A 14,181-nucleotide genomic window follows, 5' to 3' on the forward strand; every position below is an offset into this window, starting at 1 on the left:
AACCATTGAATTAAGATGAACACTTTTAGCACTTCTTTCTGGTGGTAGCAAGACAAAACTGAGTGATCAATTGATTTATCCTAGACACGGCTAAGAGAAGTTATGGCAATTAACTGATACATCATATGAAGAGAATAGAAAACAATACTCGGTAAACAATGAATTTTTGCTATTAGTCATTACCTGAATGCTTGGAGATATGGTGTGGTTCAACAGCATCAAGATTTTTCAGTTTCTCACCACATTTCTGACATATCAACATTGAAACAACATCAGAAGAATCTGTCTGATCCAATATCCTATCCTTGTAGTTGTTACTCATGATTTCCAAATCGCAAGATATACCAAACAGAAAAAGAAAAAAAAAAAATGAAATTGTTCTTTCATGCACCCTTCCCCCAAAAAGATTTACATTATACCGTGCAAGAGCTTCCATACATACAATAACCAGCAGCAACCATGTTCTTCCCAGGTTGCAAGACATCTTCCCAGCTGCCAAAGAGAATGAAAGAGAGCTGAAATATCGGTCCAAGTCTGATGCTGTCATGGTGGCCGCCAAAATTGAAGACGGCGGTGGTGTGATTCCCGGCGAGAGTAGGCAGCGACAGACCTGGATCAGAAAATCAACACTGGAAGCTGCGGTTGTTAAAACGATTAGGCGGCATCGGAGGAAGAAGGGGCAGCGTCGCCGTCGTCGTGAGGTAAGGTTTTTACTGGTTGTCTAGCTCTGTGCAATCCTGACACGTGATCAAAATTGCTGACGTGGACACAATTGTTAGAGGTAGAAACATTATTAGATTGCGCGCTTCTCAATTCATATATTATAAATGGATGTTTCAAAATTTTATACGGTAGATTTTCAAAGATTCACATTTGAATGAGAATTGATTATGGGAGATAGTAATTTGAGGAGTTGAAATAATTCAGGAAGATTTAAACCTGAATCAAAATATGGTGTAAATTTGGTTTTGTTGACTTTAACAAGCTGAGAGAAGTATATGATGCAGATACTCTTTAGGTTGTTCAATGGTGTAACCATCTCAAATTTGATGGGCAATCAGTTTCATATAACTTATGATGAAGTAACCATCCAAGACTAATATTAATGTTTTGAAAAGAAAAACAGAGAAACGATAAATTATGTATGATCCTACAAAAACAAATAATAGAACTCCATTTATACCATTTGGATTTTGGTGAGTTACCCCTTCAGTAATATGGCTCTAACAGAATTTGAGAATCCCATTTCACAGATCATTTATACCATTTGCTGGAGTCACCCCCTTACAAAATTACTCTCAATAACACCTTACAATAACCAACCAATGTAATGCAGTAAAGGGGAGCAATGAAGATTGCAGAACATAAATGTCAGAATGAGCGCCCCCTCCCCCTTCAAAAAATAAGATAAATGTGGCCTTACAACACCATGCTAACTGTAAATGTAGCACCAACAGCCAAAAAATAGAGAAGCTATCAAATATCGACTTTTTTCTTTTCTTTTACTCAGAGCTCTTAGATCAAAACACCAAACTCATCTAACTCATTATTCCAAGTAAGTACCAGAACTTAACATTAAGTGGATGGCTCTTGCTAAGGCTTTCAGGTTCCAGGCTTCTTCCAGCACACAGTTCAAAAGAGTGTTGGGAAGACAGGGAGACCCCAAGGAACTCTGGGCCAAGGAAACAATAAACCAGTAGAGCTAGACATTAAACCTCCACTCAAAACCTTATGATATTAGGTATGTAGGTCTCTTATAATATATTGTATTCATCTAGCTCATTTTTAACATATGTGAGATATCAGACTCATACTACATTCACAATACAAAGTCTCTTATTTTTGAATGTACAAGAAGAAGAGTTGATATAAGGAGGAAAATTTGAACAGAGGTATATATTGGAGAGTACAGACACATTACTTTCTCCATTCAAATGTGTGTGTGCTTATTTTTTTTCTTTTAATTCTTATCTTTCACTCTTAATCACCAGGTTGTGCTTAATGGCCTCTTTATTGCCCTCAATTTTTCTGTCCTCTTCTGAGCTGCTGTTGAATGCTTTCTCTGTAAAATCTGTATCAACACATGATAAATACACCATAATGTTAATAACCCTGCATATATCAAGACCCAAGACCAGATTATCTTTGAAACGTAATCACTGACCTCTTGTTTTCTCTTACGCTCGGCTTCAGCCTATTGCAGTTTGCAGATTCAGATAAAGACAAATTAAGCATCAGAAAACATGAATCATAGAAGAATGAAAGAAAGAAAAATGAGAACATGAATTTTCAATGTGAATTGTCTACCAGAATTTCTTTTAGGTTGTCGTTCTCTTGTTGTAGCAGATTCAACTCTGCTTCTAGCTCTACTGTGTATGCCTGCATTAAAATATTTTTACATAAGTGATAGGACCTCGAATGCAGGATAAGACCGTCCCAAGAAACTATGTATGGTAATTGACGAATGGTAGGTATCAAGAAAGTAATGATTCGTGGACACACCCGAACAGTGCAACACCAGCAGACACCTCCAAAAATTGCATTCTATAAACTAATTTCTGGAATGTAACAGTAACCGTTGTCAAAGTTTTTACCCACTAGGTGAGGTCAGTTATATGAATCACATATCCATATTAAACATATCTGCAAGTTTTACATTCGCTGCCGAAAGCCTAACAAAACATTCCTCTTTTATCCGAACTTAGAATCGGGCAATCGGCTATGCAAAAGCATAGAAATATTGTGGGTATCTGTAGGGTGTCACACTGTAAGTGAGTCCAAAAATCATTATTGATATCTAAATAACATGGGAAGAAAACATTGCTATGAATTGATTATATGGAAAGTGAAGCATTGGAAAATACTCTAAGTTATATGATTAATAACTATCAAGTTGAAATATAACATAGAGTTGAATATGAGATAAGCACAGAACCTGTCTCCTAGCTCGAGAACGTGCTGCGGATTCTCGATTTTTCAACATTCTGCGTTGCCTTCGCTCCAATACCACTTCAGGAGGACCATCAATTATCCTCTTGCTTCTATTACACCCACTTGACTCCGGCAAGCTTTGACATTTTTCTACTGCATGACTTTTAGAGGGATCCATTGCTACTAGGCTGTTATTCTGTGACAACATTAAACTGGTCCCTATATTATGTTGGGTAGAAAATCCTATCCCAATTGCAGGCCTCAATCCATAACTTGCAGCATTACCAATCTGATTCTGAGATGGCATTGTAGTTCTAAGTTGAGGTGTAGAATTGAATAGTGATGATGATTCTTGTACTACCCCAGCTTTTATTAGGAAATCCTCCAAAGTTATCTCCCCAAGTGTTTGTTGCTTCCTAAGTGTCTCATTTCTTCCAAGATTGTTGTTGTTTGCTTCATTCCTTTGTGGGTGGTCTTTATGGATCTCAGACCACACTTCATCCACAGTTTTCTTGCAAATTGGAGGAGGGACAGAGATTGAGCCTTGCTGGGAAATGGTGTGTTCTGCTGCAATTGCAACACTTTTACTCTGAGTCGTCTCAGCGACTTCATCACGAGCAGGTGGTGGATTGTTGAGTTGGTTATCATCTGAGTTCCAAATGCTGGCCAGGAATTCATCCATGTTCATGGAACCAAAGCTCCTCCCACTCTTGCTTTGGAACTCATCAAGGGTAAGTGACAGAATTGAGTTCTGTTTGCCCAATTGAGGAAATGTAGGTTCTGGTTCTTGCATTGGAACCTCTTGCTCTGATTCTAGGGTCATTCTGTCAAAAATAACTTCACAAATTGAACTGTATCAAATATCAATAACTTGATTTGAAACAATCACCCAAAAAAAGTTCAGATACAATTCTGAATGATGAAAATTAAATATGAAATACAAAAACATCAATGTGGAGTGTGGAGAGTGTGATAGACAATTGTTAATTATCAGGTAATTAAGATGATGTGATTGATTGTACAAGGATGAAAAAAATCCATCACTGGTTCACTGTATCACACACTGATGCTGCATGCAACATGCAAACTTGGATCTAAATGTGACCAACATGAAAGAATGAGAATTGAGAAACCAAATCATATGATGTGAACTTCAAAGAGAGAAAAATAGCAAAAATCATAATGGCAGAGGAATGAAGAAAAAGAGATATGTATGTGTGAGTACCTGAAGGGAAACAGCAAGGGAGAGAGCTAGTCTGAATTCTGAAATGGAGAAAGATTGATTTGGAACTGGAATTAGAGAGAGGAATGAAAAGTAGAAGTGTAGAATGGACTCAATTGAGAGAGAAGAGAAGATAGATACATTACACATACACACTAGAGTGGAGAGAGACTTAAAGTAACTGCCATGGATTGCATCATAAATTAAAGTGTTTGTCTTAATGTGAGGAATGTGGCACAATTCAAAGATTGTTCTCCCAGAATTTAATTCCCCCTGAAACCGTGTGCTTGGGCAATTGGTTTTCGGTTTACGTGTGGTTGGTAGTTACCAACTTACCATGACACCATTCTTACCATAACTTACTATAATGTTGCCATCAGTTTTTACTACTGCAGTTAAAAGTTTAAAAATTCGCATAATGATTCAACACTTTGTCATTTAAGTAAATGGTTGAGGGTTCGATTCTCAAATGATCCTAACGGAAAAAACTCATAAGCAGGGATTAGTCTTATGGTTATTAGTTGTGAAAATACCTTAATTAACACCGAAAAAAAAAGTTCATAAATTTTTGTCAATTAACCATTCAGATTTTAAAGATGGGTCACATTAATCAAGCAAATCAAAAAACAAACTGATTTTCCTTCAGATTTAAAATCTAATAAGTGTAAAAGTTGGTGCATTGTCCGTGCATGGAACTATTTCTCAAACATAAGACTACTTTTGTTCAAATATTGGCCTATGTATGGAAAAATGATTTTGTTGAGAGAGATAAAACTCATTTCACTAATTTTTATATTTCGAAACAGATTAGTCTCTGGTTATGAGATGAGGACACAATTAGTATTCACCGAAAAACATAAGACTACTCTTTAGGTCATATGTGCAACAAAGAACCAAAACCCAGCACTCAAGACTCTCCTTCTATGATTGTAAATTCAATTGACAACATCTGACTAGTTGTAACTTGTACTCCCTCCGTTCCTGATCTTTTGTTGTTTAAGGTTATGCACATTGTTTAAGAGTACAATCATTGATAAATTTGTTGACATAAACACCCCTATTTAATGTTGAGATAGAGTGAAGAGAGAGAGTGATAGTTATTGGTTAAGAAACTTGTTATGATTTTGATTGGTAAAAATAAGAGGTGGTTGGTGAGAGATATAGTAATAAATGAGGGTATACATGGAAAAAAATAAAGAAAAAATGCATTGGGTTTGTAAAACAACAAAAGTTTTAGAATTTAAGTCAAAAGTTAAAACAACAAAAGATGAGGAACTAGAGGGCGTAACCATAGTTATAAAACTCGGACCGGACCGGCCGGTTCGACCTGTTGAACCGGGAACCGGACCCTTGACCGGTCCGAGCCATTAAATGGATCGGGCATGTAATTGAACCGGTATGAACCGGTTTGGACCGGCCGATTCAGGTAATAAACCGGCGACTCGGCCGGTTTTTTTTGGACCGGTCAGTCTTTTTTTTTTTTTTCTGATTTTTTTTTTTTGGTCGAAACTGTTTTTAATGGTCAAACTGTAATTAATTTACATTTAATGTTAATTATTTGGTCAAATGATATTCAATTGAGAGTTATTTAAAAAAATTGTCATGGCTAGGACTTGAATACAGGACCTAAAGGAGGAAAGCTAATCCAAATTTCCACTACACCACCTTACTTCTTGTTTAGAAGAATGCATATTATTTTATATATATGATATACTAAGGTTATATTTTAAATTATTATAATTTTTTAATATAAACCGAGTCAAGCAATCAAACCAATGACCCAGTGGTTGAACCATTGACTCATTGACCCAGTGCCTCGACCGAGTCGATCACCGGTCCGAGTCTGATAACACTGGGCGTAACTATTAACAGTGTACCTTGGTATTTGCAGATAAGAATGTCTCAACTATTTATATTATTGGCTTGCAGAAATTAAAAGCACTACAACATTGTTTAAAAGTCCAAGTCATGTTAACCAGAATAGAAAAACATTTTTAGGACGAATACTTCAACTAAAGCCTAAAGGTCATTTAACTAAAAGTCTATGTATGGTACCAATGAGTTAATGACAATGTAATTTACAGACAACAATTTTTTCTCTTTTCTCTTTCACCCAACTAATGTAATTTATACAATTGGCATTCTCCTAAGAATGCTAATGCTAAATCAAACCATGGCAAATTAAGATTTACATGAAAGAAAGGTAAACATTTCACTCTCTAACACATTTTCATATCACATTCTTTAGTATCATGATTATGTACATTCATGTCTGTTCTACTAAGTAGGAAGTGAAATTCAATTCACATCATTTAGTAGATCTCAAGCGAAATATATGAAATAATAAAGAATGTGATAAAGTATAGTATTAATTAGAGAGTTTTCTGCATGCTAACATTCTTCTTTGAATAATGGTGTTCTGGGTCTAAAGGCAATATTTTCTTGTCCAAGTAAAAGTGACCTCAAAACAGCCTCACACAAGCCCCTATAATATACAATCAAATGGCCACCATCTGGAACTTCATGGTAATTTATCCATGGTAGCTTCCCTGAAACAAATCTCTGAAGTTCAGAGGGCACAACCTTATCTTCATAGCCCTGCCAAATGTGAAAGGAACTTGTCTTGTGAGGGAATGGATTACTTAGCTTCATAGGGTCAAATTCCCATTTTCCAAAAGCTACCCTCCAATCATGGCGAAGTGTGTCAAAAACAACTTGTTCCTTTAAACTGTCCTGAAATTTGGAAAATACCAATGATCACAATCACCCTCATAGAGGAATTATATTCAAACATAAGACAGAACATGTAAGACTTAAATAAGTTTAAAGACTAAAATCAAATATAATTTAAGTGACTAAATACTTATGTAAGGGCAACATGTAGTTTCATTTTACCTTTGTAAACATTGGGAACCCTGAAATTGTCTTTAAAATATCTATATCACTTTTGTTGAAGAATGCTGGGTTTTTTTCTATGACAGCAGCTGAAGGGAGCCATTTTTGAGTCACCCACCAATGCAAAAGAGTAGGACAGTGATTTGCAAACCACCGTGCCCACTTCACAAGCTTCCTCCTGTAGTCCTCTCTTATCAGACTCCCAGGAAGGGAAGGCCACCTGTAATTGATGACCGGGGCTATCAGCGCCAACCCTGCAAGCCTGCACAAACAGTGGCGAATCCATGGTTTTTTCATTAGCGGTCGGAATAATAAAGAGGGAACATAGCATTAAGTTTATGATCCGAAATCACTCTATATGACTCTGAAGTTAAAATCAACTTCTGAGGAAAAGCTTTTGTGTGATGTAATTGATTCTGAGGAACGAGAAGTTGATTGAAACATGTTATAAGATTTTAACATAACTGAGCCAAAAGGGGGAATTTATAAATAAGTTTTTGAAGTTAAATATGGGGATATACCTGTCTGGCAAGTACTTGAGACAACTCCAAGTAGCATATGATCCCATTGAGACTCCAATCACATAAAACTCAGCTCCTACCTCTAGCTGATCAGCAAGCTCTTGAATATCAAGTGCCTCACTTTTCAGTGAGCGCTTGGGGTTTGGATCACTCTCTCCATATCCAGCCCGGTCATATTGCAGAAGATATATACCCAGTTCATCTATTAATTCCTACAGATTCAATGTGAATAATCAATCAATAATGTATTATTCAAAATATTCAGATTGTACCGTGCTACTTCCACACTTTGCTTTTGTGAGATGTATTGAAAAGATACTTCAAAATTCAGAACCCACAACAACTTGTAAAAATAAAAGAAAATAACAAACCAATGAGAAATACTAATATATGCCACTTGTTTTGTGCATTACTTCTTATCTGTGCATAATAATATCCTAAGCAATTTGAACATATTCTACTTGTTTTCTTTCTTGAAGGTCACAATTTCAATTTTTCTCTTTTGATAGTACACCTAATACTTATATTTTGTTTCAGATTCGGTTCCCTGCAGTTAACATACTCTGCATTCATGTATTCAACGAATCTGAATCGTTTGATTAAGATCGATTAATTCATATAATTCATCAAGATCAGAGGGTAGATATAAGTTTAAAATGTGGGCCGAACAATCTTAACTGAACAGCTCAGACTACATGACCGCGTGAATTTAGAAAATCACTAACCGGAGAGAATCAAAATTCTTTTGTTTCAAAACACTGTGCAAAATAGATCTAAATCCAACAAGCATACCATGTCCAACTAGTTTTCTTGAGAAGGGAAGATTAAGGTTCTTACTTGGGGAGCCAGAAAATTCATCTCTTTAGAGCTTCCAAATCCATGCACAATGATGATCTTGTATTTTGCCATGTCCTTGGGGACTCCTCTCTCAACATAAGCCAGGTGCCTCCCATCTCTAAGCCTGATTCTTGGTGAAACCACAGGAAAATCATCAATTGAATTTGGAGTAAGCTGAGTTCCCTGATAATTCCACAAAAAAAACATGATTAGCTTCTCTGGGAACCAAGAAGGAACAAAGGGTAGATCTTAAAAAGACATTTTCTTCACCTGACAGAAACCTCTGCAGATTTTCCTTGTGTGACCTTGTGAGTTTTGAGTAAATAACTTAAGACAATGTTTAATTCTTTTCATCATCTTCTGACTAATAGATCTTTCTATGCACTTGAATTGAATGGAGCTGAATTTGGTTGTCACTCCTGTTCTTCCTCCTTAAAAATCAAATAATAGAGAGGCTTGTGCTTTGTGAATTTTTGAAGTCATTCATTTAGAGGGATATCCTCTATAAGGTTCCATTTGGGAGAGAATCTTTTTTCTTTATCTGTTGACAGGCAGGAGCATTACGTTAGAGATTATGAGTTTTAATTTGTTGTATTATCCAAAAAAAAATTGCTCTAGCTATTTCTAGTTGAATAGCACTATTATGAACGACAAAAAACTTTCTAGTGAAATATCTATTAACAAAACTCTTTCTATTGAAATATCTATTAAGAGCCTTTCAAAAAAAAAAATATCTATTAAGAGATAGATTTTTTAAGATAAATTTGTTATGATATGGCTTGTCATAATTAGAGTTTATATTATAATCATAAATTATGATAAGATAAGATTGTATTATTTAAATTTTATTAATTTAGAGTTATCCGTTAACTACAAAACCTCTATAAAAATAGTCTATAAACGTTTATTTTTGAACTAAGTGTTAATCAATCAATTATTTTAAGAGTTTTTTAATTTTTCTACTAAGTATTTAACGCATATGCATTTGTAGGAAATTGATTAATTAATTTAAACGCTTGGTAATTAAATTTTATGAGCTTGTGTAAAGTATTTTTATTTATTCATTGTTTGTCTGATTCAAATGATTTTTGGGGTATGTATAAAAGAAAAATGTCACTTTTGATTCTGCAACACGTTTGCTTCACATCTAGCAATTGAAACGTTAAGATAAACAATTAATTCATGAAAGCTGTTTTCTTTTAATTAATAATTACTACTTGATTTGGTAGGCTTTGAATAAGAAGCAGATCATAAAAGTTTCTGCGGTCACTATTGATCTCAGGCCCACAAAAACATAATAGTTTCTGGGTTTATACCCAAATATATTGAAGAATATTCTTTCAAGTTAGTTTCTTTCAAGTTAGTTTTTGATGGACCTGTCTATTTTATTGGAGCACATGGCGTTCGGGACATGGCCACTACGGGACACAAGAAATGATGATTATGAAAACTTTAGTGTGTGTTTGGATGAGCGTTAGTAAAATTGAATTAAACCAGAATTTGATCTCGGAACGTGAGTTTAAGTGACGTGATTTATGTGTTGATACTTTTATTCATAATTGATTTTTGTAACTGAATTATATTACAAATACACAAAATCGGAGTCAGTCAGATGGATAAGTTAGCCCAAGTTAATTATGTCAGATCCAGATCAAAATCGTAGAATCGATTCTCAAAATTGGTTTCCAAACATCTTCGAAACAATGGAGATCCCCGTTTAAGAATTGAAACCTAACACGTGTGACCGAATTTGAAGTTGTTAATGACACCCATCATACTCGGTGACAAATGATTCAACTCAATAAGCAACTGAAAAAACAAGCAAAAGCTGAAATTTGATAATACTAATCTAAACATGAATTTGATGCTATTGTGTTAAAGATAATATGAAAGTTAGTGTTGGTTAAAGTACTGTCGACTTACACAACCGACGCTAACATTTACGATTTCACGTAGACCATGAAAATTAGTGTGTTGTGTTGGCTAAGAGTCGGCTTAACCAATGCTCAATCATAGTGTCGGTCAAGTGACTGACGCAATATTAAATTCAAGGCTTTAAACTTCACTTTCAACCTCGACCCCAACACTAAATTAACTATAGCATCAATTTTTGTATTGTTAGTGTCAGTTTCGATCAATGCTAACGAGCTCTTTTCTTGTAGTATTTTGTTGTACATAATTTATTTATTAAGTATTCATAATCATAATGAACCATATGAAGACATTCTAATCAAAGGCAGGATCAACCGTGTGAAGATCATTTCAAACCATAAACCACAAAGAAATGATTGTATGGTTAAGGCTAAGGTTTCTATTAGAAACGGCTAAGGGCAACTTAAGTTGAAGCCTATTTGTGTCAACTAAGGAGCTCACTAAAGATATAGTGTCTATTCGATTTTCAGTTTGAAAATGCTTTCACCTAACATATGTCATAAGCCTCTTTCACGTTTGAGGCATTGAAATGTGTGATCTCGAATTTCAATGCCCCAATCAAACTTCTAAACTGAAAACCAAACACAGACTTAAATATTCATCCGCCCGAAGTTCATTAAAAACTCATTTGCATGAAGCCTTCTTTGAAGAAAAATGTAGACTTAAATTATAACAGTGCCAAAAAACAGAATCTGCAAAAATGTAGACTTAAATTTAAACTGCCTTAAGATACAACAAAGGGAATCAGTATACAGAATGATTCAAGAATAAAAGAAATTCAGCTAACAAAAGGAATACAATGCTAGTCACAGCACAATATCAATGTAGCTACAGGCAAATTTTTTCTTGTAATGACGATACGAAGCATCCTAACAACCTTCCTTCTCCTAAGAAAACCAGTGCCTCAACCAAATTAACACATGGGGTACAAATAAATAGGGTGAATTGAAATTAATTTGCATACTACATTTCATATTTCATGAGTACAACTAAGAACAATAATCCAATATCAAAATCAAGCATGAAAGTTGCCTTGAAGAAGCTTTATAGTACATATTCCCTTCTCCACTCTGTTCCACCAGGCCCTCCCAGGTCCTGCAAGATAGCATATTGAACTACCAAACCAATTAATCATTATTAGATTGCAATCAAGTAAATGAACTTAAGAGAACATGGTCAAAAATGATAAATTAAAGATGCACATAAACTCTAAATCTTATTGTACTACCTCAAAAAGAGGGGAACAAAAGAGCCCAAATAAATTAGTTGAATTCAATAAGCATGAGAAAATGAAAAAAAAAATAACAAGCAAAACCATAACTACAATTGAACAAACAATGAACCACAAACATGCATAAAAAGCATAAAAAATTATAAAACAAATGCCCATAACTTCAAAATCACTATGTAAAAGAAAGCAAACCCAGAAACTTTACTAAGCAAAATATGCAAATGCAAAAACTTCTACATTCTAACCTAAATATAAAAGTGTGTAAACCACTAAATTCGTTCCTATCTCTCTAAACCCACTTCAAATTCACTCTTAATTTGAAGAAAGAGAATTAATTTACAAACGAATTTGAAGTCAGTGAAGAAACCATAACAATGAGTTTGGTGATTTACAACAACAAAAATGAAGATTTTTTATTTGGGGTTAGCCCGCGCGGCCATCACAGCCCGAATCAATACAATTTGTGAAAGGGGCTCTGACCGCGGGCAGTCTTCATCGCAGGATTCCGACGGCAGAGGGCCACACCCGAGAACCTCTCTCACGATCGGGCTAGAAACGGGGGTAGAGTCCGCCGCGAAGGAGGCTCCGCCGTCACCGTCGCCGCCGAGAGGGAAAGAGAGGATCGGAAAAGTGGTGGCTATGCCGTGGCTTTTCTCTGCTCAGATAAGATCAAGTAGTGTTAGGGTTCTGGTTAGGGTTTGTGCTCTGCTTTTATAGCGATGGAGATGGACTCTCTTTTTCTATATTTCCCAAAATACCCATAATATATTTTTATTTTAATATCATTTTATTTGCAATTTTATTGGGTCGTGATTGACGAGTGAAGCTTCATCACTCTCTGAGAGAGGAAAATGTGTGTGCGGATTTCCCGGCAAAGTTTGTGACTCATAGTTAAAACATTTGCAACGACATTACAATGCCTCTTAGCACGGACCAAAGCATAAGAGGGTCAAACCCCCTTGACAGGTGCAAACAATCCTAAAAATTTGAGGAAAGGTAGGAGGTACTGTTTAGCTTTGCTTCCCAGGCTCAGTGGAGGAGAAGGCAATCAATTTCGAACACCACTTCCCTAAAGCCAAGCTCAAGAGCAATACACAAGGCCTATAAAAAAAATAGCTAGCTTTTTGCCATAAGTGATGAGGACACAACTTCATAACACTTTGTGGCAGTAGCCAACACCTACCTGCAACTTCATTCTTTGTGATAAGTTCGAACCCACCACATTGTGACTGCGAGTAAGATGCATCGAAGTTAATATATACCGTGCGCGTCGCCGAAGGTTCCCAGCCACATGTGCTCGTGCCATTGTCTATAGATTGTGCAACCGCACCAAGCAATGCACCAACATCACCGTCATCAAGCTGAACTACAGTTGGAACCAGAGCCATATTCAAAAGAGTCTCTACCACCACAATCCGAGCAAAGAGGAGAGCACCATTAAAGATCAGCTTATTTCGTAGGTTCCAAATAGACCATGTCAGGGAAAAGATCATGTTAAAAGATGTGTCATCCTCTACCCTCATCCAGTGCTCAAGTCACTCATGAAGATGAGGATAAACATCAAGAATCTGAATGGAAAAGGGGCTAGAAAACCATACCATACGCGAGTAGGGGCAATCGAGCAGTAGAAAGGGCATAGCTCATCAACATCAACCAGAACCCCCTACTTCGCCATATTTGTCGTACTGGTAGTATCCCTTGACAGGCTCGCCACATGAAGCTTTTGTACTTTGGTAGGCCACAATATTCAAGATTTCCTCCCCACCCTAGTTTAGGTGTAGGTCGCGAGAAAGATGTGTGGCTGGTCCCGAGACCTAAAATTTTGCAACCAATTGTAGCCAAAAACCCATACTATAATAAGATCAACTAATTGTAGTGTTTTTATGAAAAGGAAGAAAAAATATAAATATAAGTTAACACAGAAGAGATATATGAAAGAACTTGTGGAGGTGCATATAGGTAAAAATAGAAAGAAAAAAAATGCTAAATGGACTACACATTTAAGTCATGCTCAATTTACCTCAAACCAATTGTGGCGATGACAATCCACTTTATAATACTCCTGTTTGCATAATTATCCCTTAAAAACTTATATCCTTAAAACCTTACTAAGAAAATCTTGTGGGATAAAAAATTTAGTAAAGGAAAAATAGTACAACATTTTCTAGTATGTATTTAAGTACCACTTCATTAAAAACTTTACCACCAAAAACTTAATGAAAAAAAATGGTTCAGAAAAAAATAGTATAGTGCATCTTATTTGAGATATTTGAGCCGGCAAACCTTGCTATTTCATACAATATTTTCAAATGTTTTATTCCGAATAACTTCGTAAATAAATTTGTCAAATTATCACTTGAGTGAATTTGTTGAATGTTTATGTCATTATTATTTTTCAGATTGTGAGTGAAGAAGAGTTTCAGTGATATGTGTGTTGTTATATTTTCCTTGATGTATCATTCCTTTGTTTGAACAACACATGCAGCGATATCTATATATATGGTTGTTGGCTGCAGTTTTTTCACAAGACAAACCACAAGTTTTAGTCATACATTAATCACATGTCTCAATCAAACACATTCTCGTCTTGCTTCGATAATGCCAATATTTCT

At 35.6% G+C, this 14,181-nt stretch overlaps 2 protein-coding genes across 2 annotated transcripts; both read right to left on the reverse strand.

Moving 5' to 3' along the window:
* Window positions 1-1,809: 1,809 nt before the first annotated feature.
* LOC130748812 (ABSCISIC ACID-INSENSITIVE 5-like protein 1) lies at window positions 1,810-4,366 on the reverse strand. The gene is made up of 5 exons (XM_057602055.1): window positions 4,157-4,366; window positions 2,936-3,768; window positions 2,308-2,379; window positions 2,165-2,194; window positions 1,810-2,071 (listed from the first exon to the last, which is right to left on the reverse strand). The coding sequence occupies exons 2-5, from the start codon at window positions 3,752-3,754 to the stop codon at window positions 1,985-1,987; spliced, it is 1,008 nt and encodes a 335-aa protein (XP_057458038.1). The 5' UTR covers window positions 3,755-3,768; window positions 4,157-4,366; the 3' UTR covers window positions 1,810-1,984.
* A 1,974-nt stretch (window positions 4,367-6,340) lies between these two features.
* LOC130749424 (uncharacterized) lies at window positions 6,341-8,975 on the reverse strand. Its single transcript, XM_057602778.1, has 5 exons — window positions 8,677-8,975; window positions 8,407-8,589; window positions 7,570-7,781; window positions 7,049-7,310; window positions 6,341-6,886 (listed from the first exon to the last, which is right to left on the reverse strand). The coding sequence occupies exons 1-5, from the start codon at window positions 8,761-8,763 to the stop codon at window positions 6,545-6,547; spliced, it is 1,086 nt and encodes a 361-aa protein (XP_057458761.1). The 5' UTR covers window positions 8,764-8,975; the 3' UTR covers window positions 6,341-6,544.
* Between the last annotated feature and the right edge of the window lie 5,206 nt (window positions 8,976-14,181).

Source organism: Lotus japonicus, chromosome 3, assembly GCF_012489685.1.
Source record: "Lotus japonicus ecotype B-129 chromosome 3, LjGifu_v1.2".
Classification (NCBI taxonomy): domain Eukaryota; kingdom Viridiplantae; phylum Streptophyta; class Magnoliopsida; order Fabales; family Fabaceae; genus Lotus; species Lotus japonicus.

Excerpts from the sequence above, each read along its gene's own strand:
- LOC130749424 (XM_057602778.1), bottom strand. The coding sequence starts at position 8,763 with ATGATGAAAAGAATTAAACATTGTCTTAAGTTATTTACTCAAAACTCA. Across the intron at positions 7,782-8,406 it reads TGAATTTTCTGGCTCCCCAA|GAATTAATAGATGAACTGGG; the intron begins GTAAGAACCTTA and ends TTGAATCTGTAG. Across the intron at positions 7,311-7,569 it reads CTCAAGTACTTGCCAGACAG|GCTTGCAGGGTTGGCGCTGA; the intron begins GTATATCCCCAT and ends CTGTTTGTGCAG.
- LOC130748812 (XM_057602055.1), bottom strand. The coding sequence starts at position 3,754 with ATGACCCTAGAATCAGAGCAAGAGGTTCCAATGCAAGAACCAGAACCT. Across the intron at positions 2,195-2,307 it reads ACAACCTAAAAGAAATTCTG|GCTGAAGCCGAGCGTAAGAG; the intron begins GTAGACAATTCA and ends AAACTGCAATAG. Across the intron at positions 2,072-2,164 it reads AGCGTAAGAGAAAACAAGAG|ATTTTACAGAGAAAGCATTC; the intron begins GTCAGTGATTAC and ends GTGTTGATACAG.